The sequence below is a fragment of the Equus caballus genome, chromosome 26 (genome assembly GCF_041296265.1).
Source record: "Equus caballus isolate H_3958 breed thoroughbred chromosome 26, TB-T2T, whole genome shotgun sequence".
Taxonomy (NCBI): Eukaryota; Metazoa; Chordata; class Mammalia; order Perissodactyla; family Equidae; genus Equus; species Equus caballus.
Window position 1 is genome coordinate 12,202,443 of NC_091709.1, and position 25,647 is coordinate 12,228,089.

The following is a 25,647-nucleotide window of genomic DNA, read 5'->3' on the forward strand; positions in this document are numbered from 1 at the left end:
TCTTCATTTCCTAATTCCCTGCTTGGCTTTCGGCAGAAAGAAAAGGAGATAGACAGTGATTTCCGACGCTGCTAAGAACTCTCCACAGAAAAGCTTTCTTTGCAATGTGCAAGTATTATTTCATCAACGTTCTCTCAAAAGTTATCCATGAAATTCCTCATAAAGTGTGTTTTATTAGAAATTGACATCTGTGGAATTCCAGACATAATAGTCAAATTCCAAATGACTACACAGAAATAAGGAAATCTGTGTTTTCAATGAACAAAAATTAGATGTCAACAGGAACTCTCCAAGAGTAGAAACAAAGCCACTTTATAAGGATTGTTTTTACCTTGACACTTGCAGATTAGAAGACGCAATCTCCAAAGTATTTGGTACAAAATAGGCAACTGATGAATGACATCTTAGTAGTCATTTTAGTGGTCTAACGGTTATAACACAAAAATGGTACCTAAGAAAATAAAATATCAAGGCTTCAATATTCAAATAAAATATATGGAAGTGTAACTATTCCATTTCAAAAGGGGCACTCTAAAAAGCCTTCTTAATTAAAGTGACAAAATTTTTTAAAATAGAATGTTTTCTCATTTTTACCTATATTTCAGTAAAATGTTACCATTTCATATTTTAATATTTCATACATTTTTTGTGCTGAGTAATTAACCTATTTAATTTTACCGGAGAAAAGTACGTTTGTATTGTATTTTAAGAAATTAGTTCCACATCTTCAGACTAGTGTTATTTTTTAAACCCCAGCTCAAGTTCTGAAGAATTCTTTGAAAGGACAAAGATGATATTCCATATTATACATGGTACTCACACATATAACCAAAGTAACATAACCCCAAATTCTAATCCTTTCCTCAGTACGAACACACACTTCTTTGCCTTTTCTATAATATTCACTCAATTAAAAATGGTGTGTGTGAGGGTACATATTATAATAAAAACCTATAAATACAATTTATATGCTTGGTAGAAATATCATCCTGTTTTAGCTTTATATCCAGATATTTAGTTCACGTTGATAGACTGTCTGCATAAATTATCACTAAAAACTAGTTACATCTGGGGAGCTGGCCAGGCAGCCAAGTGGTTTAAGTTCCATGCGCTCCACTTCGGTGGCCCCAGGGTTCACAGGATCAGGTCCCAGGCACCGATCTACACACTGCTCATCAAGCCATGCTGTCCCATACACAAAGTAGAGGAAGACTGGCATGGATATTGGCTCAGGGCCCATCTTCCTTGAGCAAAAAGAGGAAGATTGGCAATAGATGTTAGCTCAGGGCCAAACTTCCTCACAAACAAAACAAAAAACAAAAAGCAAAATGTATCGTAATTAATAAAACACAATTTAAACATAAAAGAGCAGGATTGGCAATGGATGTTAGCTCAGGGTGAATCTCCCTCACACACACAAAAAAATATTGGTGCTGGCCTAGTGGCATAGCAGTTGGTTTCCTGCTCTCCACTTTGGTGTCTCAGGTTTTCATAAGTTTGGATCCCAGGCACGGACCTACACATTGCTTATCCAGCCATGCTGTGGCAGCCATCCCAAATAGAGAAAATGGGCAGGATATTAGCTCACGGCCAATCTTCCTCAGTAAACAGAGGAGGATTAGTGGTGGATATTAGCTAAGAGCTAATCTTCCTCAAAATAAAAAAAAAAAGTTATATCTGTTTCAAACACTATTTTTAGATGTATGGTCTATATTAATTTTGAAATACTAAAAGTGGATTCCATTTTATGGCTACATCTAGAAACACAAGTGAATATTTCATTTAGTAAAAAAAACTAGCCAATGTATATATTCCATGACCTTGAAAAAGAGAAATCCTAAAAGAGTTATTTTCTCACTGAGAAAGTATCCTTCTAGTACAACATCAGAAGGACACACAAACCCACACGATTCTTACTCAACTAAAAGTCAGTGAGAGAGTAGAGATATCAAATCTTGGTGTCCCACATGTGTGCACAGCATGTCAGCTACAAAGCTCCAGGATGGCCACTTAAAGACTTGATTAGATTATTTAAATGGTACAGTTTAAAAGTTGTGGATTTTCTGCAAACCTTGCTTAAAACAGGAGTTATAAGATAATGTGAGCAGGGTTTCTTTTGTGGTTTAAAATAATGCCATCCATTTAAACAGAATTGTACTAAAGCCAGAAAAGCAAGAGAATGTGATCACCCCATAGAGCTTGGCAATAGCTCCCACCTTGGTAGTACATTTTTTGGCTATGTTGTTGATATTTGATTTCATTTAGTTTCTGAAATCCATCTCTACAAAAGTAAGATGACTCTTTGTGGGAATATATTTAATACCTTCAACAAAGAAAAGGACTCTTTGCCATACATTCTCATTTACCTGGAAGGAAGAAAGGAAAGGAAGGAAGGAGGAAAGAAGGAAGAGGGAAAAGAAAAGAAAGAAGGAAGAGATAAATAGGCAAGTAGAAGCTGTCTACACTTGGTTACAGAGTGCACTTTGAGTTGTCTCTATAGCTACAGAGTATCCAAAATGCAAGTTATTTAGCTTTAAAGTATATTGCTGTTAAGACATTTTATGGCCACTTTTATCCCGGTATTTATTTATAGATTTATGAACAGCAATATACTGCATACATTCTGTCTTTTTCTTCCTTCTATATTCCTCCTTTCTATAGTACTCCTGCCAAACAACCTTAAATTTTGCAAGGAAAGAATATGTTATAACCTTTTTAAATTTTCTGTGATTGTTTTCAAGATTCTCCAACCTTTCTCATCAGATTGCCTTTCCTTTTAATTCCTATAATACTCCATTAAAAATATTTTACAATGTACCACTAGAGCAACACGTATCCAAAATTCTAAGGACCTAATGTAAACTTTGGATTTATTTATTTTTTATTTTCTTTCACAACGTCTCCATAATTTAAGGGCCTAGAATTTTCTGGACGTGATACTAGGCATTTTACTATGTTAACTAATTAATCCTCACAATACCCCGTGAGATGGATATCATGATTCTCATTTTTCAGGTGAGATATCTTAGGCTCAGAGAGGTACAGGCACATGCTCAAAGTTACACAGAAATCAAGATCAGAGGCTAAACCCGCATAATTTAAAGGAGACAACACACTACCACATTCTGCAGCTGTAACGTGGGGTTACATTTCTCTAACTGCAGATAACAGTACAACACAAAACAGCAGCTTATTATTATTATTATATTACTAGGAATCCCAAAAAGGACTAAGATGGAACTGAGCCTGGAAGACAGTCTCACCAGGTTACTTTCCAAAATGTGACCAAATGGATTATTTGAGAACATGAACATGTGCAAAAACTCTTCTTATCTGTTTATATTTTGCTGCTCATAATAAATTAATTTGAAACCCATTAATAGGGTAAGTGAGGTGATCATCACCCTGAATTAAATTTCCTAATTCTGTTCTTTCCATGGCAATTGTAAAATCCACAGGCTTAGCAATGGGTGGGAAAAAAAAAAAGAATGTCCCCTGCAGCTGCAGCTGACTTTCTGGCAGATTCAGAAAGCAACTGTGTTGGCAGCTTCACCAGGCATCTGGACTGTCGGTGAATTAGTCTGAGTACTGACCTAGATAGCCTATAAACACTCTGCATTTGCCTTGCTCCATAACGAAGAGAATTTAACTCTTTGTACGATTATGATTAGAGGTTACTATGAATTCCTCTCTAAATTAATCAATGCAACCTTTATCTAATGACGTACTTACAAAGGAAATAACAAGCATTTGGCTTTCTTAAGAACAAATTCTATTTGATAAAAGTGAAATTTTGGATTAGTTACAACTTGTGCAAACTGGTTTCATGAAGTGCTATCTCATGATTTGAGGCCCTTTATTTCTCTAACTTTATCTTTAAGAGGGCACACTATTAAATCAGCACCTAAAGACTAAAGAAAGGCATCCACCCTTGTAGACACCAAGAAAGCATTTCACCACTTCCTATTCTAGACTCTAGTAGTCCTGCCTGGAAATTGTCTTAAAGTCTAAACTACTTTTGGAGTAGTTTAAGAACATAATGTTTATTTTGAGCTTTAATGAATATAAAAAACAGTTGTTTATGGCACTTAGTGTAAAATTATTTTCACTTATTAAAGTCTATTCCCAGAATCACTGAGCTTTTTTTCTCCCTTTCAGGCTGGTAATTTCTAATAGTTTAAGATTTTTCTTGCCAGCGTTTTAGGTGATGACTATTTCTTCAATGATCCCTCTTTTAGTCATCCATGTCTCCCTTTACAGAGAATAGGGTGAAAAGCTAGAAATGCAATGAATTATCTATTCATGCACACATGCATTTTGAAAACAAATGGAATCATATAACAATCAGATTTATTTGTTATATACTTGTATACCAATAACATGTCAATATATCAATAAATACTTGACTATATATGCATATAATACATATCCATTTTTTAAAACACATTGTGTATCAGTAGAATTTTACAGAAAGAACTAGTCATTCATATCATCATTTTATAACACTTTCGTCTAATCAAAACTTTTAATGATGAAGACATAATCATATCCTAACCTTTGCAAAGTATATTCATTTACTTTAACTGCTGAATTGGAGACAGTCTTCAAGTTGAAAGAGACCTTGGAGCTGATCCAAGTCTAACACCCTCTGAGTAACTGAGCCGGAGACAGAGCTGTTTCCCCACATGATGGAGAAAGCCAGTGGCATAGTCAACATCAGAACCTTAATTCTGGATGCCCTAACCATTATACTTTCCATTTACAGTATGCTGCCTCTGAAATAAGATTTAAATGAGATCATGTTTAATCTAAACTACAGCAGAGCTTATTTTAAACTTCCATCCAATTTTGCTATAACAGTCTTCTCATGTAGAATTTCCCCTGTGGTCTATTATGATCTTTGGTTTTATTTTTTTCCACACAATGCAGTTACAATTACATGACTTCAGACAAATTTCTGATATAAAGAATACACACACACACACACACACACCCTGAACTTACACTAGCCATGAGAATTATCTAACATAGGAGATATATGAATACTTTGAAAGTTTTCTTATGTCATTTCAGCAAGGAAATTCCACTGCTCTATTTTCCTTTACTGTTTTAAATGAGAAACAGGAGTATTGTGTTTTATTTTAAGTCTAATAAACACAATTAGGTACAAATGTTTTCAAATAAAAAATGATCTATAATCAAATATGGAACATGACGTGTCTACTAAAAGGACGTGAACCCAACTAAATCATAACTAATCTTAAGTAGGTATATTTTAAATACTTGTTAATTTGGTCTCTGTTCACTAGAGAAAGTTGCTCAAAAAGTGAAGTCTTTAATTTAAAAAATAAACCAAGATTCATATTCATTCACGAACAAAAATTTATTGAACAACTGTGTACCAGGCTATATTCTAGAAGTAGAAAATGAAAACAGTAAATAACATCTCTGCACTCATAGAATTTAGTGTCAATAAGGAAAAGGCAGAAAATATCACAACGTTAAAAAGACAAGACAATTTCCGATAATGTCGCTAACGTCTTAGATAATGTCAGGGGGAATACTTTAAATTATTAGCACATTTAGATTAATTTCTTAATGGTTAGATAAGCAAATACACCTTATTCATTTCTAAATGCTTGTCATATCTCTCTAGTTTACACCACATATTTTTGTTTGTTTAAATGAAACTAGAAGACAAACTTATTTGCAAGTGCCTTTATTCTCTTTCAAAAATTTTTATTTTTAGAATTTTGGATAAGGAAGTTGGCTTCCTAAAATGCCAAGTGCTCCCCAGTCTTAGAGACTTTAGTTTCAAACAACCATTGTTCCCTTTGAAACCTCTGCTGATTGACACATTAGGAATTAAATGTAGAGACTGCTTTTGTAAGTTCTGTTTTGTTCTGTTTTGAAGTTAATATTTCATGAAAACAAATCAATGATTAAACCATTGCTCTGCTTTTAAGAACTGTTCCGTTGTGGTGTTTTTTCCCAGTTTCACCTCTGAATGTATGTAGCCAATAATAAGATACTTTTTGAAAAGTTGACAATTTGTAAACTGCAAAGCCACTATAAGAAGAGCTTCTCCTGGGACTGGCCTGCAAAACACCAGTACTTCCTAATTATTGTATTCCATCCTCCCACTCAGATTAATGCCAACACAGGAAGACAAAAGCACTAAGTGTAAGACAAATTAGATCTTGACACAATCAAAGGCAACTAGGGGAGATATATTTAAAGTTCTCATTTTCTTATAAGTTGTACAAAAGAGTATATTAAATTTGCGGTAAGATATTTTCTCCAAATGCGGTTAATATCAATTATGCCTGCGTGTCACAGTGTTAGAATTCTTCATTACCTGTGCTGTCACACCACAATGAGGCTCTGGACATGCTGACCAAAGGTCATCCAAAATTCTTATTTAGTTCTTTTCTAATCTCTTTCACCATGAACGATGTCTGTATCCACTGGATCCATAAAAACTTGATTGGCTGATGTTAACTATAATTTTATATCAAGCCTCATTTGGAAATTCGATTTTCTGTCAGTTTAATAAAGAAAAATATACTTAAGGGTATAAAAGATATACATGCATCCTCTCCATTATAGTGTTGCTTTTATTCTCTTAATTATCATCAGTCCCTTTTCTGATGTTTTCACCTATTCTGCTCTCTGACTCTGATCTGAAAAGAAATCCAGAAATCCCTTACTTATTGTTGTTGTTTTTTTTAGTCTACCTTTTAAAGTGAAAAACACCTTTAGATCCATGAGATATAAATCTTTCATCATTGATAAAACATGGCAAGATGAAAAGGGACCTCTACACAAGCTTCCAAAGGAGCATTTGGAGAGAGAAGATGAGGCTCTCTGAAAAAAAAATGATATGCCAAGTAATCTGTCGGCTGTCACTGATCACTAATAGTCAGTGGTTTATGCTACATCGCCTGAGATGAATCTTCATCAAAATAATTTTGAAGGAAGCCTCTTTTACTCTAACACTAGATCTCCAAGAAATAAATAATGACCACAGGAAGTTATGAAAAATGACAGAACGTTTTTGGTGTTCATTCTGGAGCTTGAGTCCAAGGAGACACCATAATGTCAGAGATGTGTTTTAGTCTCTTGCCCTCTAATTTTACTTCTAAAATAATAAGCAGTCACCAGAGTTACAAAATAAATTTTGGTATTTTTGACATTTAAGAAATGAAATAAAACAACATGTAGACTTTCTATATTCTGGAAGGAAAATAAGGTTCAAGTATAGTCATTTAGGATTTAGATTTTTTTACCAAATATCATGCTTTATTTGAAGTGTGATGTATTTTAGAAATAGGCTATCCAATCATTATTGATCCTGATGACAGTGTCATTTAACTTTCCATAATGTAATTCTAGTATCTAACATATTAAAGTTGAATATTTTCTTATTAGTATCACTGCCAAAATGTCAACTTCCAAAAAGTGGATCATTCATTATCATAAACACACTGCATGTTTTTGAGCATGTAGACACAGCAAATCTGTGCAGAACTTTCATAATTCTTTGTCTAGTCTAAGATTTACTCTTACAGTGATAGTATGTAAAAGGTAGCAAGTATTTTTGTAATAGAAATAATTAAAACCCAAAACATAAATCTCAACTTTTTATATAATCTTAAATTTTTTACTTTTATTTATTATTAGGTTTCTTCCCATTTTAAGGTTATTGCAGTATAAATTCGAGTTAGCCAATCCTTCTTTGGAAAATTTTCATTTGATAGGAAGTGAAGGCATTCCTTGTGAATGAATAATCCCAATTCTCTACACAGTTCCCCCATTCTGAACTATTCCTCGGCAAGTGTTTAACCACTGGCATTCATCCGGATACTTGTGATTCCCACTTTATTTTGGGAGGCCGGAAGGCCAGACGTGAGCACAGAAGTCTAGCAGCACTTTCCCTTAAATTTATTAGTCTGGAAGATGTTCATCTCAGAGGTGATCTCTCTGCCTTGTAAGATGACATATCAAGGAACCATTCTGAAATCCTGTATTGATTCTATCTTCCACTGATAAAAGATTGCCAGGTAAGAGAAAATGCAAAGAGTTTTCTACATAATGTTCACTTTTCGATTAAAGTAAAACTTCAGTGTGTTATGGTGTAAATAGCACCAAGGAGGATTTATTTATCAGAAATAAAGAAGGATACAAATTACTTTTTTCCTCATTCAAAATGACAGAACTCCAGTTCTACAAGGAGGGACATGAGTAGACAGCTCTTGAAGTACTTCATCCTTGTTTTCTATCTAGATTTTCATTAGATAATAAAGTATTGATACATTCTTCTCCAAAAGCATTGCAAAATCATTATGAAACATAACTTACAATTGTTTGTATGCAACACAAGATGATTTCTGACGGAAAAAATTTACAGTCCTTTTAAGTTTTCTCTTACCTAAAGCATTCTCTCAATCTAAAGGTATCTGAATGAAACTGTAATCCTTACCAAGAAAATACACCTCAGAGACACCAGTGTACTTAATCTACATGGACGGTGGCGGGGGGGGGGGGGGGGTTAGCTTTGTTTTTTGTTCTCTCATTTGAAATAAAGCATGTTACTTCATTTTGGACTATCAGGTACCACCAAGATCATAATCACAATTAACCTAATGACATCCTGAAAGATGAAAAGATTAACTGACAGCCTAATTGAGGTCACTTTTCCTACAGGGAAGTAAACTAAGCAAACAATTTCTTTTCAAGGGAAGCTTTCTTATTTCTTTTGTTTAAAGGTTTAATTCCATTTTTAGTACTTCAAATAGTAAAAATGTTTTCCTTGAGCTTATATATTTTGTAGTATTTTTATTTTAAGTCAGCTCAAACTGTACAAAATTTCACCACTTTAAATTCTGACTCAATTAATAGTAAGAGTTTTGGTAAATAAAATAGCCAAGTACAAAGATTTTAAAAACACATACTAACATAAATATCTGAAGATTTCAGCACTTAATATATTATATTAAACGTTAAAGAAATGAGGGAAGTTGTAAACTGTGATGTATCTTACAGCTTAGGGAAAGTTTTTTTCTGCTATGTGAAAATAGTGCCGAAAATAAAGACCTAAGATCGATAAACAAACTTAGTTGGTTAATAAAAGGTAATGCCACCATGTGTCCAAAACCACATCTTACGTAATGCACCTACTGCAAGAAAATGTTTAATGAATTGAGAACCGGACCTAAGAAGTCACTAAGACACAAAGATGACAGAACAGCACCACCTAGTTCCCTCTATAAAAGTTTCCAAATACGTATTCATCTCTGAATTACTTTGGAAAACTGAATATATTTTCAAAATAAATCATTTAGTATAAAACTACACTCTTGCGAGTTATCTCCTGCCACAGAGCATTTACCTGAATTGCTTTAATTTCAAAGTTTCCTTTAAAACAAAAAGAAAGCGAAATTAAAGATAATGATTAAGCTGAGGTTTTTCTAGCTGTGCATTGTACTACTGTAAGTATTCTAGATGAATAAGTCTCTAAATAGAGTAATTATACATGCTAGACCACCACTATTATGATTTCCAAAATACTTATTAAAAAAATTTTACTCTATCTACTACAGGGACTGCAGGAAAACCACTGATCACTAAAGAATAGTATTCCAAAATACCAGACAATCTGTTAGAAATATGACATCATTTGCATACTGAGGTCATCATTCAAAGTTAAATACTAAAAGAAGTAACATGAAGTTGTCAAGAATATCTGTGGCCCATTCATACGATTTTGTATTTTCTCTCTAACATTTTAAATAATTGTATATAAAATTCATTGTATTTTTAAAGATTTTAAATGCTATTCTCATCTATTCTCCAGCTTTGTTTACCAAGTGATTAATATTTCAATCATATTCAGAGCAGTCTGAGCAGGAGGAAAGATTTCAGGAAGAACATTTAATCAGCGTTCTCAAGAAGCCATATTATAGCAGTACAGGTTTTAATCAGGCACGATGTATTGTAATATAAGCAAGAGACAGAGTTTTAATATATACGACACAGTACAAGGAGCATTGTTTCTAGATAGGACACTTTAAAAATGTTTTCCCTGAGGCATCAGCAGCTCTTTAAATGACTGTCGCTGGTAACACGAGAATTGCTCAAGCAGAACTTCAGCTCTAAAAAACTAAATATTGTTGCTTGTTACATAGATCCTTCTCACAGACCTCTTCTCCCCTACATTCCCTCTGCTGACCTGGTCATCCACTGTTCTGGCCCACTGAGCCTTTATGAAATTAAATGAATCATCCTCTTGAACAAATCAGTTAGAATAGAGCATGCTTGAATATTTCTTGTTCAATTGTCAGCTTCTTTCAAGTTGTATTAATAAAAAAAAGGAAGAAGCTGGCATCATACTGAGAATGTTTTCAGGATAAACGACTGGAGGAAATGAGAGCTCTTTAATCCAACCTTAAATGAAAAGTGTTAAAAGCCCACTGAGGTTTATAACACTGTTGTTAAGTCAGTGATTTCCTATCCTCACTGATACATCCACTTTCTGTTGCTATTGAAAAGATATTACTATAAAAATGGAATTTCTATTTCAGAAAATAAAGATTTAGGGTATTACATATTGTGATTTGTTTATTCTGTGTCTCAGCCATAGACTGTAAGCTCCTTAAGGGCATCAACTGTCTCCATCTTGTTCACTTCTTTACCAGCACTTACAACACTACCTTTAAACAGGTACTTGTTGAAAAACAAATCAATGAATGAATAAGTAAGCTTAAGAAGACCAAAGGCAATGAAAACTCAAATAACTGTAAAAATTTACACACACACACATTAAATGCACAGAGAAACAAAACTGAACTAAAAATGGAAACACTCAATTCTATCCACTCCCAAATAATAAAAATGACTAACAGAGCAACAATTGCCTAATTTTCAAAATTGATCTATGGATGTAATTTCATGAGAAAAGAATGTATGACCCAAAATTAATTTATAAAATTCACTGACAGAGAAAGAAAGCTCTGAAAATTATATAGACATGTATGAGAATAAAAATCTCTCTACATGTGTAAAAACAGTAAACACTGATTAATGCATGGGTATATATCAAAAATTAAATTTTAGTGAAAGGTATTTTAAGAGCACACAATTAGTGTTATCCTGACTGTGTTATAAAACACTTTTAGGGGCCAGTCCAGTGGCAGAGCGGTTAAGTTCAAGCACTCTGCTTTGGTGACCTGGAGTTGGTGGGTTTCAATTCCAGGCATGGACCCACACACTGCTCATCAAGCCATGCTGTGGCAGCATCCCACATACAAAATAGAAGAAGACTGCACAGATTTTGGCTTCCTCACCAAAAACAAAACAAAACAAAACAATTTTAGGTGGAAAGAGAAAAGAAAAACTCCATTTCTGCACTTTGTAATCATCCATAAGATCCTTTTTACAACACATTGCCAAAGAATGGATGCAGTTCCAATCTCTCAATCTACCAGTGAAGAAACTAAACTTCATGAGACGTAAGGCACTCAAGGTCTCTAAAGTAGTGGCACGACTTGGATGAGAAGTTAGGTCCCTTGATTCCTACCACTATGTCTCGCTTCTGCAGGGCACTTCCAAAAATTGAAGTCTGAATTAGTCCAATGATTCAATGATGAATAGAGAATTCTCACTACAAAAACCGACATCCAGTAGGCCAGCCTCACTGCCACTTCCAGGGTAGCTGTAGTTTGGCATGGCTGCTATTGTGTTCCACTCAAAGATTGGGGATATTTATTATTGTCTCTTCCTCTATCGCCAAATGACTCCCATTCTCCATCTTGGTACACTAAGAAGATACAAAGGTCTGTGGAGGAAGTATCCTTAATTCCTGATCAAGTTTATTGTTATCTTATAAAACCATCAGTAAACGATAACAAGATTATTAGTCTTCCTCATCTGTCCATATCCACCTATCAAACATAGCTGCTGTATTACAAAATATAATTTTATGCTATCATATCCTTCAAGGGTAATCTGTTCTGCCTTGTTTGTAGTCTGTATTTGTATAGTCAATAAAATTGGGTAAAACAAAACAAAAATTTAAAGTAACTATGACTTTAATGACCTCTCTCCGACCTCTAAAAAACTGTGATCTTATCTATCCACCAATATTTTTATCTTAGTTATTCCATGGAAGTGAAAGGAGATGGAGAATTGAAGTTTTACAAAACCATTAGTCTTACTTCATCCACAGCATTTCCATGTTAAAAAAAAAAAGCCAGTGGACATGAAGCTATCCTCTACAAATTTTACTGGACTTTTAAAAATATATTAAAAACTATATTCATATATTCACACAACTTCTTTTGTCATGCTAGTTAACATCAAATCTTTCTATAAAGACAATACCCTTAGTATAATATCCTTTTGATGAATATTATGGGCACTAATGTTTTTAATTTGGTGACTCTGGATAAGAATGTTGGTCTGAAATGCTTTCGCATTTAAAGCGGCAGATAAAAATCCTTCCTTCTTATGTCAAATTGAAAATTCAATTTCTGAGCAGATCATAATGACTAAAACTTGAGAAATATGAAGGTGTGACTCTTCCTCCAGTGTTTCAAATACTATGTGGTTACACGTAGAAATTTAAAATATGTCACTTCTAGCCATAGATTTATAGGAATATCCTCAATATAATGAATACAATTCAGTAACTTACTAAAAAATTTTTCATCAAAACAGTAAAATAGGCAATAAAAATTGCCTCCCAAACTACTTTCCCTTTATTCGCTAGGCTCTGGAAAGTGGATCAGTCAGCAAGGGCCAAAAAGGAGCCACGATAAAGAAGGAGGTTATTCTTTTGTGGCTGTCACATCATCCTGATACTCACGTTTTAACATAAAGCAAGATTTTAGGTACTAACAGAAGCAATGGAAGAATATAATTCTTAATATTCTCAATATAGGTGGCAATAACCCTTAATAATTTGAGCTAGTTTAATCTACTTTGCATATTTATTTACTGAATGTCTGTTTCCATGTGAGGATGATACCGTGATTGCAGCACCTGGCATCAGGTGACTCTTAAGTTAGCCTAGTTAATATCTTTTCAAATGCTGATAGTCATAAAACTGTCAAAAATCCAAAAGACATCAGGGAAGTTTATTTTCCAAATCTGAAGAAAAACTATGTGACTTTTATGAAAAGCTACATTTCACTGGGACTTTTTAGAAAAGCATTCTTAAAACACTTTATGTGGAAATAGTCACCACAAATTGTAGAAAGTCTTTCCTCCCTTGGTGTTCCGCTCTCGGTAACTATGTTTAAATCCTCTTCAAAAAGCAGTTAATATTCCCATATTTCCTCCCACTGTCTTTCAAAATGCAAAAAGGAAAATAAATCAAATGCAAACATAGCAAACGTGTCCTCAATTGCAGAAGTATGACTAAGCATTAAAAAAAAAACAACAACCACCAACATTTAGCATTTTCTTTAAAAGCCCTTTTAAATAAAACAGATGGAATCTCTCCCACTTAAACTGAGAAGAATACACCCTGAATGTGTACTTCAGGGACTGCTCAGAGAATCTCCACTCTATAGCTTAGCAATGAGAAAAGCAGGTCAGTCTGCACCGATAATCTGGCAGATCAAGGTCAGTTTGTAATTCCTCTTTGTTTATACATTTATCCAGAAATACCAGCCACTCTAAATAGAACAATAAGATGATCTGGCTTCAAGTTTATCCAAAGTCATCATCAGGAATATTTTGGGGCTACAGATAGAAATTGTTTGAAGGTAGAAAAAACACAAGGGGTTATGATGCCCAGGGAAATCAGGAAGATTCAAAGCTATGAGATGTATGTTTTCAGTGCAAATTTGAACTGACTGCCTTAAGTGAAAGCGATGATTCCACATTTTTGTGAAGTATGTCATTATTTAAAGTTGTTTGTGTCTGTTAGTACTCATTTTTTCCTTCTCCCTGTACATTACATACAAATGAAAATTCATTGCAAATATTTATTCTATTCAGAATACTATATTGGCACCTTGTCAGTTATAACATAAATACTTAAATGTTATTTGGCTACAATTAAAGAGATGTGCCAAGATTAAGTGGATTGGTAGAGAACTAATCAAAAAGTGGAATGAAAACATTAATAAAAGACACAGACCAGACATTCGATTGGGCACTTGAAATAAAATGAAGACTAAGTCTCTGTACTCTAGGGGCTTATAGTCCACCAGAGGAGACAGACAGATAAATACTCAACATCCAAAATGCTATAATAAAAATATACAAAGGGGTGATATAGATCATAGCACAGACAAAATAAAATGCTTAGGTCTCTCATGAACTAAGAAGACATAAATGCTTAAAATGATCAATAAAGGGCAGATGGCATTCTTTTGCCTACTACAAGGTACACATCAGATTCTGGTAAAAAATTCTCATAATTAAAAACTCCTATGGCTTCCTGGACACTGATATTTTTAACCTACCATTAATAATAATATGGCTTCAAAAATAATGCAATTGTGTAAAATAAGGAAACAATAATTGGTTAAAATTGTCAATATATCAACTTACAAAATGCTTTTTTTATTGCAATAGTCATAAATAAAAAGAAAAAAAAGCAGTTGTATTTACAAATTAAACTCAAATTGTCTGATGATATAACACACAGAGGAATACAAGTAAGTCAAAAGGCACAATTAATGTAAGTACACTATCAAACTCATTCAATGAAGGAAAATATCCTCCTTATAAATAGTGACATGTACTAAATGAGCCAGTTCTTGTAACTATCCCTCCACAAATGAAGTTCCTATTTTAAAAAAATGTATTTCTCTCTCTTGCAGTTGAGTTCAATGTTCCTATATACTTTCACAGTTGTCCAAATTGCATACAAATCAAAAAGTGAAAATATAATGACTCAAATTTGGCAATGCAGTGTCTTTTGGCAGCCCATGAAGTCTGGAGGCAATTAATACTATCTAAAAATCTATAGCCTCAAATGATAACCAGCGTAACCTCAAGATCCCACCACAGCAAAATGTGTTAATGGGCTAGTTAAGGAATAGAGTATTGATTTAGGAACAATTTCTGATTCTTCTTTTTGTTTGGGAGAGTGAAAGGAACAATCTCTATTCAGGATAAGGGATACACATTATTTTATTTTATTTCATTCCCAGAGCAAACAACTATTTAGAAATAACAGATACTGTATTATGTGTCACAATGGTGAATTTCATTCTGCCTTGGCAGGGTAACTAGTAAGGGCAGAATGTGAGTAACTGCTTGCTATACTGGAGTCATAGATATATAATTGCTTTCAGAGACATCCTTCTCTGAATACCACCTACACATTAACACATGACAGTGAACGTACAGCCAGACCCCTGTTCTATCCCACATGATCCCTGAAAAGGCTTTGAAATGAGGACACGTGCACAATTAACGCACACTGAATATCACAGTACATGTAACAAACTGGAGTATTATGAATCCTTAGGGGAACCTCATAGAACTAATACATTTCTAAAGAAAGCTGCACATGAGTAAAGAGAGCCTAAAATGCTAATGAGATCCTCTCAGTGAAAGCTATAGAAAAGTTGATTCTTGAATCCTGAAGTTGGGCACAGAATGGAACATTTGTATACAGACTGAAGAGTGAAAAAAAGAATTTGACATAAAAGCCCCTCAATAGATGATTTACAGAATTCGTGAGAAAATAAATGAAGCAAAATAAAAATACAACACTTGGAGAATTCCAAACCTCCTGAAAGGGTTAAGTATGAGAACTGATTTCCTATTAGAAAGGGATTATGTAACAACAGAGGGAAACTTGCAGCCTAGCATATGCTAATTTAGTTGGCTTTGCCAGGCGTTTAAGTGTGTGTTTGGCTGGCTGACTCACATTCCTTCCCTCCTCTTTTTTGGCATTTTTATTATGAGTCTAAAGGGATTGTACCCTCAAAAACTGCAATAAGAACAATAAGAACAACAAGCAAAAGCACATGTACGTGTTTTATCCTTGCTAAAACATCGGGGTACCCGCCTTGGAGGTTGAAAGGAAAAACACTCAATCTGTAAGTGTTCCACATAAGGGCTTTAGCAAAACTCCCTTCTTTAACTATTCTTCATTCCCTGTTAATTTCTTTTAATGAGTCTTTCGGGTTGGTGGCATGATCAGGAATGGGGAGGATATTATATTCTTGGAGAGTGTAAAGGAAGCTGAGTTACTATTCAGACTTCAGCACATGAAACAGCAGTAAAGGAATGACAATTGGATAACAAGCTTATTGTACATTTTCTTGTTTGTTTTTAAATACAAATATTCTAATCATCTCTCATTTCAACCTAAGTCTACTACTTAAGGATGACAAGCAGAGAACATATAAGGTATGAGAAGGCACACAAGGTAGCAGTGTCATGGACATTTTCCCCCAGGGGGGATAGAGGACAAGTCAATGTAAAATAGGAATTTATTAAGAAAGTAAAAACATATTTTACACACTATAAATTTTAGTCCTTGATGTTTAAGTAAGTGTTATAGGACGCACTTGCATTTTTAAATGCAAAGAATTTTAGCAAAGAAGCTAAAAATATTTCTTTACAAGAACAAATTAATTGGCTTTATAAATTACACGGAATCAATATAAGGGCTATACACTTAGCAGTCAGCAGCACATCCTTGTCAGGAAAGGTGCTTTGTCACTCTGTTCCCAAAGATGACTTTAGACAAACAATGCACTGTTACTGTAAATAAACCATCATCAAATATATAAATTATTAGGGAATCAACTGACCTATAAAAAGACTTTCGTTTTGTGTGAAATTATTTGCACTATTTGATCACACTTAGCTTTAAGGTTTTATGTTCCTCCAAGCAAATGAATGGTTGTTTTTATCTTCTGAATACTCCCCAATGACATCAGCATCTAGCCCCCAGAATAATTGTTTAACTATTACTAAACAGGCGCTTCCCCTTCAGCATGCAAATTGCTGAAAGATAATTTAAATATTCAAGTGAACACTATTTGCTGACTCAAAGAGTTATCCCCAATGTTGAATAATGACTGTCTTAATATTTACTTGAAAGACCTCTAAAATAGAATGTGAATAATTAATGGGCAGCTCTCTCCATGGCAGATCTCCTTACAACCTCAGCCCTGCGTCTATTCAGGTAGCAGTGGGCTCTCATCACTCAGTTTCATAAGCACAAAAGAAGAGCCAGAATAAATGCTCAGCTCTATTGCCTATTCAGAAACTGTAAACCGTGTTGTATGTTTTTAAGTGGAGAAGTTAATCATTGTTATAGCCTAAGAAAATTTATTTAAAAAATACATTTTTTAACCTTCGTTAAAAAGGGTAAAAGCAAATGATTGCTAACAAACTAAACTCTTACCTTTCTCTCACGCTTCATCCCTGAGAGCCCCAAACTCTGATTACTTACAAAATTTTAAAGTTGTCCTCCAGTTCTAAAAATAACTGTACACTTTAAACTTGTATATATGTGCATATATAGAGATAAATGATTGAGGAATATTTCTTTTCTCAATAAATACATCTCTGATTTCAGCATTAATATTTAACTGATACTAATTAAGCAGAATATTTGCTTTCCTAACTTTTAAATACATTACATACTTCTAAGATGAAAACAATTTCATATCTGCTTAAAGAAATGCACTGAAGACATTAACAGGACCAACTGGGCTCATTTCTTGAATAAAAAATCAATATTCATAATATGTTCAATTATTTTATTCTGTAGCAAACGGAATCAAAATAAACCAAGCTACATTAGCTCCTGTTATCAGCTGGGCTTCCCTTACAGGCTGCCCGTAATAACTGGTTCACAACTCTTACTTTTATTGAGGAACCTATTTGATGCTTTTGACTTTGTGATAAATAATGTTGTCCAGAGAGAAAATACTCTCTACTGATTTGACATTAACACAAATTCCACTTTATGGCACTAAATAAACTATGTGAACATGCACTGAACAGTTAATTCCTATTTCTTTTAAAACTACTGTATATTCATAATACAGGAAATGCTCTAATAGGAAAAAAAAAAAAAAAAAAAAACCAAGAGACTAACTCCTTACTTACTAAAGGAAGAGAAGGATGACATATTTCCCAGCCCGACAATTATCAGGTCCAAGACATGTAAACAACTGCATAGAAATCCTATTTTAACTTTGCAATTTATTTTCCTTAAATGACACACATTCCTGATAGTTTGCTAGAAAATATCTACCATCCATTTGATGAAAACATTGATAATTTTATTAGAATTTATTTATTACATTAATCTCTAGATAAAATATGTATTCTCTCTTTTGCTTCATCATGAGCTTATGCGATTAGAAATATTCTCTGGATTATTTCTGGTGGTAAAAAGCTGAAGGATGGTTCATGTCCACCATAAGCTATGAAAAGACTTCCTATTTCACTCATGCCACATGACTGCTTTCCTGTGTGTCGCCTGCCGCTGCAGAGCACATTAGGCCTGAGATGCCATTTGCATCATCACACAGCAGGGGGCTTCAGCTGCCACAGCTCTAGGTTAATCCTCACCCACCTCTTTACACAAGGAATTTGCAGAAGATGCCTTTTTTTGACACTATGGAACTGCACTCCAAAAATGCTTGACATTTTCAAATAAAATGTTGGCAATGAACTTGTCCTTTTAAATATTTTAGGTTAAATCAGTATATTTAAATCATGTCCTTCCTTTTTTCATGGAATGAGTTTATGATCTAAACAAATGCAAAATATTTGGGATTTTTAATCATGGAAAAAAATGGGTAGAAAAACATTATGTTAAGAACAATTGATCAGATTGCATTCACTTAAAGATGCATATGAAGAGCTATTGCTATGTACTTTTCTATAGGAAAACTTTTCCTAAACCCCATAGCCTACAAAATGTTAAAATTAACTCTTATGTACATTAGTTAACAAAGTAAGTGCTGATATATTATGAAGAGAAAGGACCACTTATCTCCATCAAAACTAATTAGGACATACCTAATATTCATTTCAACACTATCTATTATGCATCTACTAAATTGAGAATAAGAAGATTGCTCAGATAAGCAACACTCGGCGCTTGCCCTCAGGAAGCTTAAATTTAATAATTACTGGGCACTAGAGCTGTTTTAAGAGGGTAAACAAGCCAATTTCTGCCAATTCCACAAAGGAACTCTAATTTCAGCTTGTGACTTCTGCTTCCTTGATTTGCAATTTCCCTTCTTGATGCCTCCTCAATCTACCTGGCCAGCTGCTGCACAGTGGGCGATTTTGCCAAAGAGGTTTAAGGAAGTCTGTTAAAAAAGGACTCTTTCTCAATAAATCTCATAGAATGCACGGCAGTATGATCCAGTAAAACATCTATATAATAAGTCTATGTTATATTATTAATGTACCCCAAATCCTTCATAATAAATAAATCTTGTCTCAATCATGATACCCCATAGACTCTTTATTTTATAAAGAAAACTGCTATCATTTGATGTTGACTTCAGGCCACTTTAAAATGTATGCTTAGGATGTCTTCTAACATTGTTGCATTTCCATTTGCTCTTTAAGTAATTTAAGTAAGTTTTTCTTTAAGAAAAATGACATCTCTCTATTTAAATGCAGAGCAAATAGTTTTCAAGTATCTGATCTTCTAGTGGAGAAGGCAGGAAGAGGCCATCTCAGTTGATGCTTACCTCTGTCATTATTATGTTCCCAGAATTCAAAAAGTTGTAGAAATGAGAAAAAGACAATGAAGCCAGCTTCCATGTATCAATACAAAATTAGTCCAGAAACTCCTCATATTTGCAGGGAGATTTCCTCAATTACTTAAGTGTCTGGTGTTTGACTGTTTAAGTCATAGTCACTGGCTCTTATGTACAGACTCTACTTTTCAAAGTTCCAGCTGTTAATCAAAAAAGGAGGTGAGTTATATTCCAGGATCTGCATTCAGCGTTAGAAATGAGCTTGATGAGACTAAGGTTATGACGTGCAGAGGCAAAAGAGTGGGAGAGACATGCTCTTAGGAAGTATGAAGTTACCAGCATTTTATCAAATGTACATAAGTGTATTTTGTATTATAATTTGCTTTCTAAAAATATAAGGGGAGGTTTATGACACACACTGAGGCAAGTAATATGTATGTCCAATTTATCTTTTAATTTGAAGATCTTTCTTTCTAAATATAACATCATCATTTACCAGACTGTCCCATGGGAAAAAATACTAAAGCCCCAGTATTTGTGTTGGATATGTTTTTGTGTAAGAATAACTCTGAAAAGGAAATAAAGTTCTCAAGAAAATCAGGGTCTCTCTATGCATGTCTATTTTCTGGCTATATCTTGACCTTCTTTCTTTTTTGCCCTCTCTAGGATTGTTTCCTGTGCTAAACAAAACAGTGCCCATCTTTACAGTGCCCCCTCAGGCATGGAAAGGGATCCAGGTTCAGCAAGGGTTAGCAGTTGAACTGGATCTACTCTGTGGCCAAGAGAAGTCTTAGTGACAGGTGGTAAGCCTTTGCACTCCTCATTCTAAAGACATTCATTTCTCAAAAGTGTCCCCTGTCGTTACCCCAGATTTTTCCTCTGTCTATGATGGAGGAAAATAAGACAGGATACCCATAGCTTAACAGTGAATCAAATTTCGTTATCTAAGTAGTCTACATTCCAAGTTACACTTTGGTCAGAAATGTGCTTATTTTCTAACTACTCATTTCCTAAAGATACGTAGAGGATGAACTGGTAGATGTTGTAGAATAGAACTGTTTAAGCCTTTTTTTTTTTTTAACTCATTTTATCATTGACTTGATTCTCACCACTGGCTTATCAGTCTACATACTAACAAGCCAAAAGGTTGATTTTGCTTCCCAGAAAAAGTAAAAAACTGGTGACAATGGAAAACACAGAGAAGATATGTCCAAATGAGTCTCTTGTCTAAAGTAATGCATATTGCAAGAGAGAGTATGGTAATTCAGAGAATAAATAAATTGATTAGTATTACTTAAGTGACAGAATGTTACTGGAGTGCTGATAAAGCTAAAAATAAGAAGCCATAGACTGCCTACAGTATCTGCCTAGTCATAACTACTAGCAGGCAGAGCAGACTCCCCCTAGCCAAAATCAGTTGCTCACTAGTCCCCCCACCCCTTCCTTCCCTGAACATAGAAAGGAAAGACCTGCTAAGTATTTAATCTGTGTCCAGGAAATCCATTTCATTTACACCTAACCAAGTCCTAATAAAACAGTAGGGCGGTGGGAGAAACATAAACCTGAACCCTGAAGCAATGTTCTCAGCCAAGACTAAGACAAGGAAGGCATGAGCAATTTGTTTGAGCAGGAACTGACAATATCAACAAAGTCTGATGTGTCTGTGAGCAGTGTTTGATAAATGTGAGGCAGCCATAAACAGGAGAAGACAATTCAGTGGTGCTTTGCGCCCCCTCCCCCTTCTAGATTTTTCTTTAAATCCTCTTCTATCTTTTGGTGTATGAATATGGCCTGATCTAAGAGGCTCATAAGTACACAGATATCACTGGGCTGCTGCTCTTTCCCCAGCTGCCGTATAGGATGCTTATTTATTTATTTATTTGGACCTGCTGCTGGTGCTGCTGCTGGTTGCAGTGGTGCATTTTCTCTGGCATACCCACACCCCTTCTACCACCACCCCCAGTCTGCTGTGAAAAGCAGCACTGTCTTAACCATTGGTTTACATACTTAATAAAAGAGACCCATGCCCTTAATAAAAGAGAATGCAGCTGATGGAATCTCTCCGGGTAGAGAAAGAGTAAATCCTTCTCCAGGCTGAGAGAGAGAGGCACCGGCAGACAGTTATTTTGCAGTGCACTGAATAGACAATTCACAGGGAAATGTTGAAGGCAGAGAGGAGGCGACCCCCAAGTGCAGTCCATTGCCCTCATGCTCTATCATAAATAATCTCGCACCAGCCCAGAGGTGTGCGCAGTGATGTGCCGGGGCCAGCACACACAGACTGGTAGGGAAAACACATCCAGTGGTGTCGAATTTTCATGGCAATCACCAAATTAACTGATTCCCCTACATCACACTCCTTTTACCCTGCGTGGCGCGCGCGCGCACACACACAGACACACACACACACACAGCAGAGCTGAGAAATGCAAGTTACTGAGAGGTGAAGTGGGGTCTCTGGGAGGATATTTCAGCACGGATTAGAAACCTAAGTAATGTGTCAGCCAGGGGTTACTTGGGCGAGGGTGGGGGTGTGAGCGGTGGGAAATGGGACCAGGCGGCGTAAGCAGGCAGAATGGGCTGTCTGCCTTCTCGGAGATTCTGGCACATGACACATCTGAAATTTACATCCAACATAAAATACACAAAATTACCACAAAACATTCTAAGAAATATCTCTGCAAAGTCAGTCAGTTATTTCATGAAAATTCTGTCCACTATCTTTTCTTTCACATTCATAAATAGGCATAAATAAAATACGGTCCCAGTCTATATCCCGGAGGAGGATAGGAGAGAGGATGCATTCCAAGAACTTGCTGAAAGATGGTTCACTGACCTCATTTAAATCCTCAAAAGGCCGATTTGGGTTTTGCACGCCTGTGAGTTTACGTGTGTCTTACTTTCAGATTCCTTTTACCCAGGGACAAATAAATTTGATCAACTTATCTTTCCCACAAATACACAAATGATGACAGAGGAGTTAGGGTGGGCAAAGATTTATCAAGAAATCAAGAGTCATCTAGCTTAAAGAAATCCTATCGACCATCATTTTACATACATCCTGCCGGTATCTCACACTCAAGCCACATCTCTATACTACTCTCTTCAAAGCAACAATCTTCCGCCTTACAGCCCCTGCCCACCCTGCCCTAGCAGGCCGCCTGTCTCCACCACCACCCAAAGTGTGCTCTCCTCATGCACTCCGACTCCGTACGTTTCCATCTATTTCATAATCAGAATCGTCCTCCCATTCCACACGGTCCCCTCCTCCCTCCTCCAAAAGAGAGGGTCTGGCGAAAAGTGCACCCCAGTTCCCTAGCCACTCTGCATCCAAACCCAGTGATTTGCATAATAACAGTGTTTTGTGCGGTTTGCCTCCACTGCGGTCACAGTGGTTCTTACATTTCCCGTGAAAGGATAATATTAATTAGGGAAAGAAGCGGCAGACAGCTGATGTAGAGGCAGGGAATCTAAGCGAAAATCCCACAGCAGAAGAGTTAACTGCTAAGGTGCATATATATCTTTGCTAAAAAAATAAAAAGAGAGAGAGAGAGAAACGGAGAAAAAGAAAAGAAAACCACACAGACTGAATAATAAAAAGTCGGTTTGTTGGTAAAGTGGCTTTGAGTCTTTTAATTTTTCCCTGCCTCTTGCCCTCTTTTTTTATTTCTTGGTTTATTTATAAATTCTTTCTTTTTCCTTTCTTCTTCTTTTTTTTTAATCCCAGACACAGGCCCTCTCTCTTCCTAGGTGAATGACACGTCTCACAACACATTTCCCCCCCGGGGATGTTATTGCAATGCACACGGTGCCGCCGCTGCTGCTGTTCTCGCCGTCTCGGTAGCTCGCTCCCAGGCTCTCACACACTTTTTAAAGACACACAGATATGATGATGGTGGGAAGAAGGGGAAAGAGAAAGGCGACCCAGAAAGGGGGAGGTTAAAGAGATGACAAGAGATGGAGAGGGTCGGTCGGGAGCGTGATGTGGGAGGCGGCTGGTGAGGGTTGGTGGAAGGGTGGAATGTTCAGAGAAGGCACAAGTTGCCAGCTAAAAGGCGTGGGAGGAGGGTTGTGCTGGCGGGTACGGACAGAGGGATGTAGGAAGCCCAGGTGAATGAAAAGGCAAAAGGTGCCGCGTAAGGGGCTGACTGCTGGGAAAGCAGGGCTGAGCCAACGCTAGAGATTCGAGGGGCTAGAGCAAACTGCCACTGCCCCCTGCCGCACCGGGGAGTAGGGGGAGGGGGTGGAAATCGCTGGGCACTGGGGCACTGGAAGGGGAGAGAGGAAATGTGGGGTGGAGTGGGGATGATGGGGAATGGGCGTGAAGTTGATGCTCCCCGCGGCAGGGCGGGGATTACCTTGTAGCAGGAGCCCGCAGACACTGTAGAAGCGGAGAACGGCGCTGCGTTTCCAAATCATGGTCCCTCTCTAAGGGTTGGGGAAGGAACGAGGGGCCAAGGAGATGCTGGTGAGCGGGGTACCAGAGGGCAGGACTCTGCTGGGGTGCTCCTCGCGGCGCCCGCCGGACCACGGTCCCCGCCGCTGCGGTGTTTGAACCCGCGGACGCGAATCGGCGGCAGCAGTAGCGGCAGCGGCGAAGCACCCGCAGAATGGGGTTTCGGTGGGCGAAATAGTTTCTTCTCCTCCTCCTCCTGCTGGTGGTGCAGGCGCGACAGTCCGTCTGCCAGGCACGGGTTCGGGGCTTGCCTTCCTCGCGGCGCGCACAGCAAGTCCTAGAGCCCGCCGGGGCTGCCCGAGCAGGTGGTGCAGGGATGCCGGGGTGTCGGAAAAGGTGCCGGCGAGGGCTGCAAGGAGTGGGTAGGTCACCGAAGGGAGGGGCAGGGGAAAGCGGGAGCAAGCAAGCAGCAGCCGCCGCTCGCGCTCGGGTGTCTCGGGGTCCTGGGAGGAGAGGCGGCAGCGGTGGAAGCGGCGCTGGTGGCGGTGGCGGTGGCGGTGGCGGCGGCGGCGGCGGCGGCGGCTCCCGGATGCTCGGGCTGCAGCGGCGGCGGCGACGGCGGCGGCGGCAGCGGCGGCAGCTCTACCGAGCACCAGACACAAGGGCAAGCTCAGCGCGGCGGAGGCCCCGCCCCCACCCTGGCCAGGGACAGACACCGCCCCCCGGCCAATGGAAACACAGCCGCCCACCAGGCCCGGCCAATGAGAGAAAGGGATGGGTGGAGAAAGGCGCCGGGAAAAACAAACAGGCTTCTCAAGGACCCTTCGGGCAGGAACAACTGAAGCCCCCATTCACACACCTCCGGCGGGTCTCACCTCCTTGGCGATGTCTCGCCCTAACTTGCAGAGGCGTCGGCTGCCTTCGTTAATCAGTGCTTTGCACTCGGGAAGAGTTTAGCCAATCGTCACCGCGAGGGGGCGGGATTAGCTGTGTCCCCAGCAGGTTCTGGAACTCTTGGTGCCTGGGCCAGGTCCTGGGTGCGAAGTTCTTGTGCGCTTTTGGACTCCTGGAGCAGATGGCTGCACCTGCCCCCTCACCAGCTGCAGTAGCATTCTCTGACGCTCCCGCAGCAAAAGGGAAACATTGCAGAGGGTGTGGGAGAGGCTAAGCATAGGGAGCGGAACACCTACCTGCCTACAAAAGCTTGTGTGGCAGAGAAGGAAAAAGTTAGGGGTTAGGAAATTAATTTTTTGTTGTTCTTCAGAATTTTGACTTAATTTAGGTTAAATCTCAATAGAGCCTAGTGGGTGACAGTATCGGTCTGTTCGGGGATTAGGCAGACACCAGTTCAAATCCCAGAGCTGTCACTTCTAGCTTCATAATGTTTAATGATTTTACTTGAATGTCTAAGTCTGAAGCCTCCTCAACTGCAAAACAAGGATAATAATAGCACTTAACTCTTAGACTTGCAAAAGATTAAGTGAGAATGCAAACATGTTACTACAGAGCCATGCAATTTGTAAGCGCTTTATAAACGGTGGC

General features: G+C 37.3%; 1 protein-coding gene across 4 annotated transcripts in view; it reads right to left on the reverse strand.

Annotated features, from left to right (window-relative positions):
- CADM2 (cell adhesion molecule 2) overlaps positions 1–25,140 on the reverse strand; it is a 1,006,464-nt gene extending 981,324 nt beyond the window's left edge. The window contains exon 1 of one of the 4 annotated variants that reach the window (XM_070252474.1): positions 24,068–25,140. In XM_070252474.1, coding sequence (XP_070108575.1) covers positions 24,068–24,128 — 61 coding nt within the window. In that variant the 5' untranslated portion in view covers positions 24,129–25,140. The remainder of the gene's footprint in view (positions 1–24,067) is intronic. The other 3 variants (XM_070252473.1, XM_070252472.1, XM_023629973.2) reach the window with 3 other exon arrangements.
- Positions 25,141–25,647: the final 507 nt, after the last annotated feature.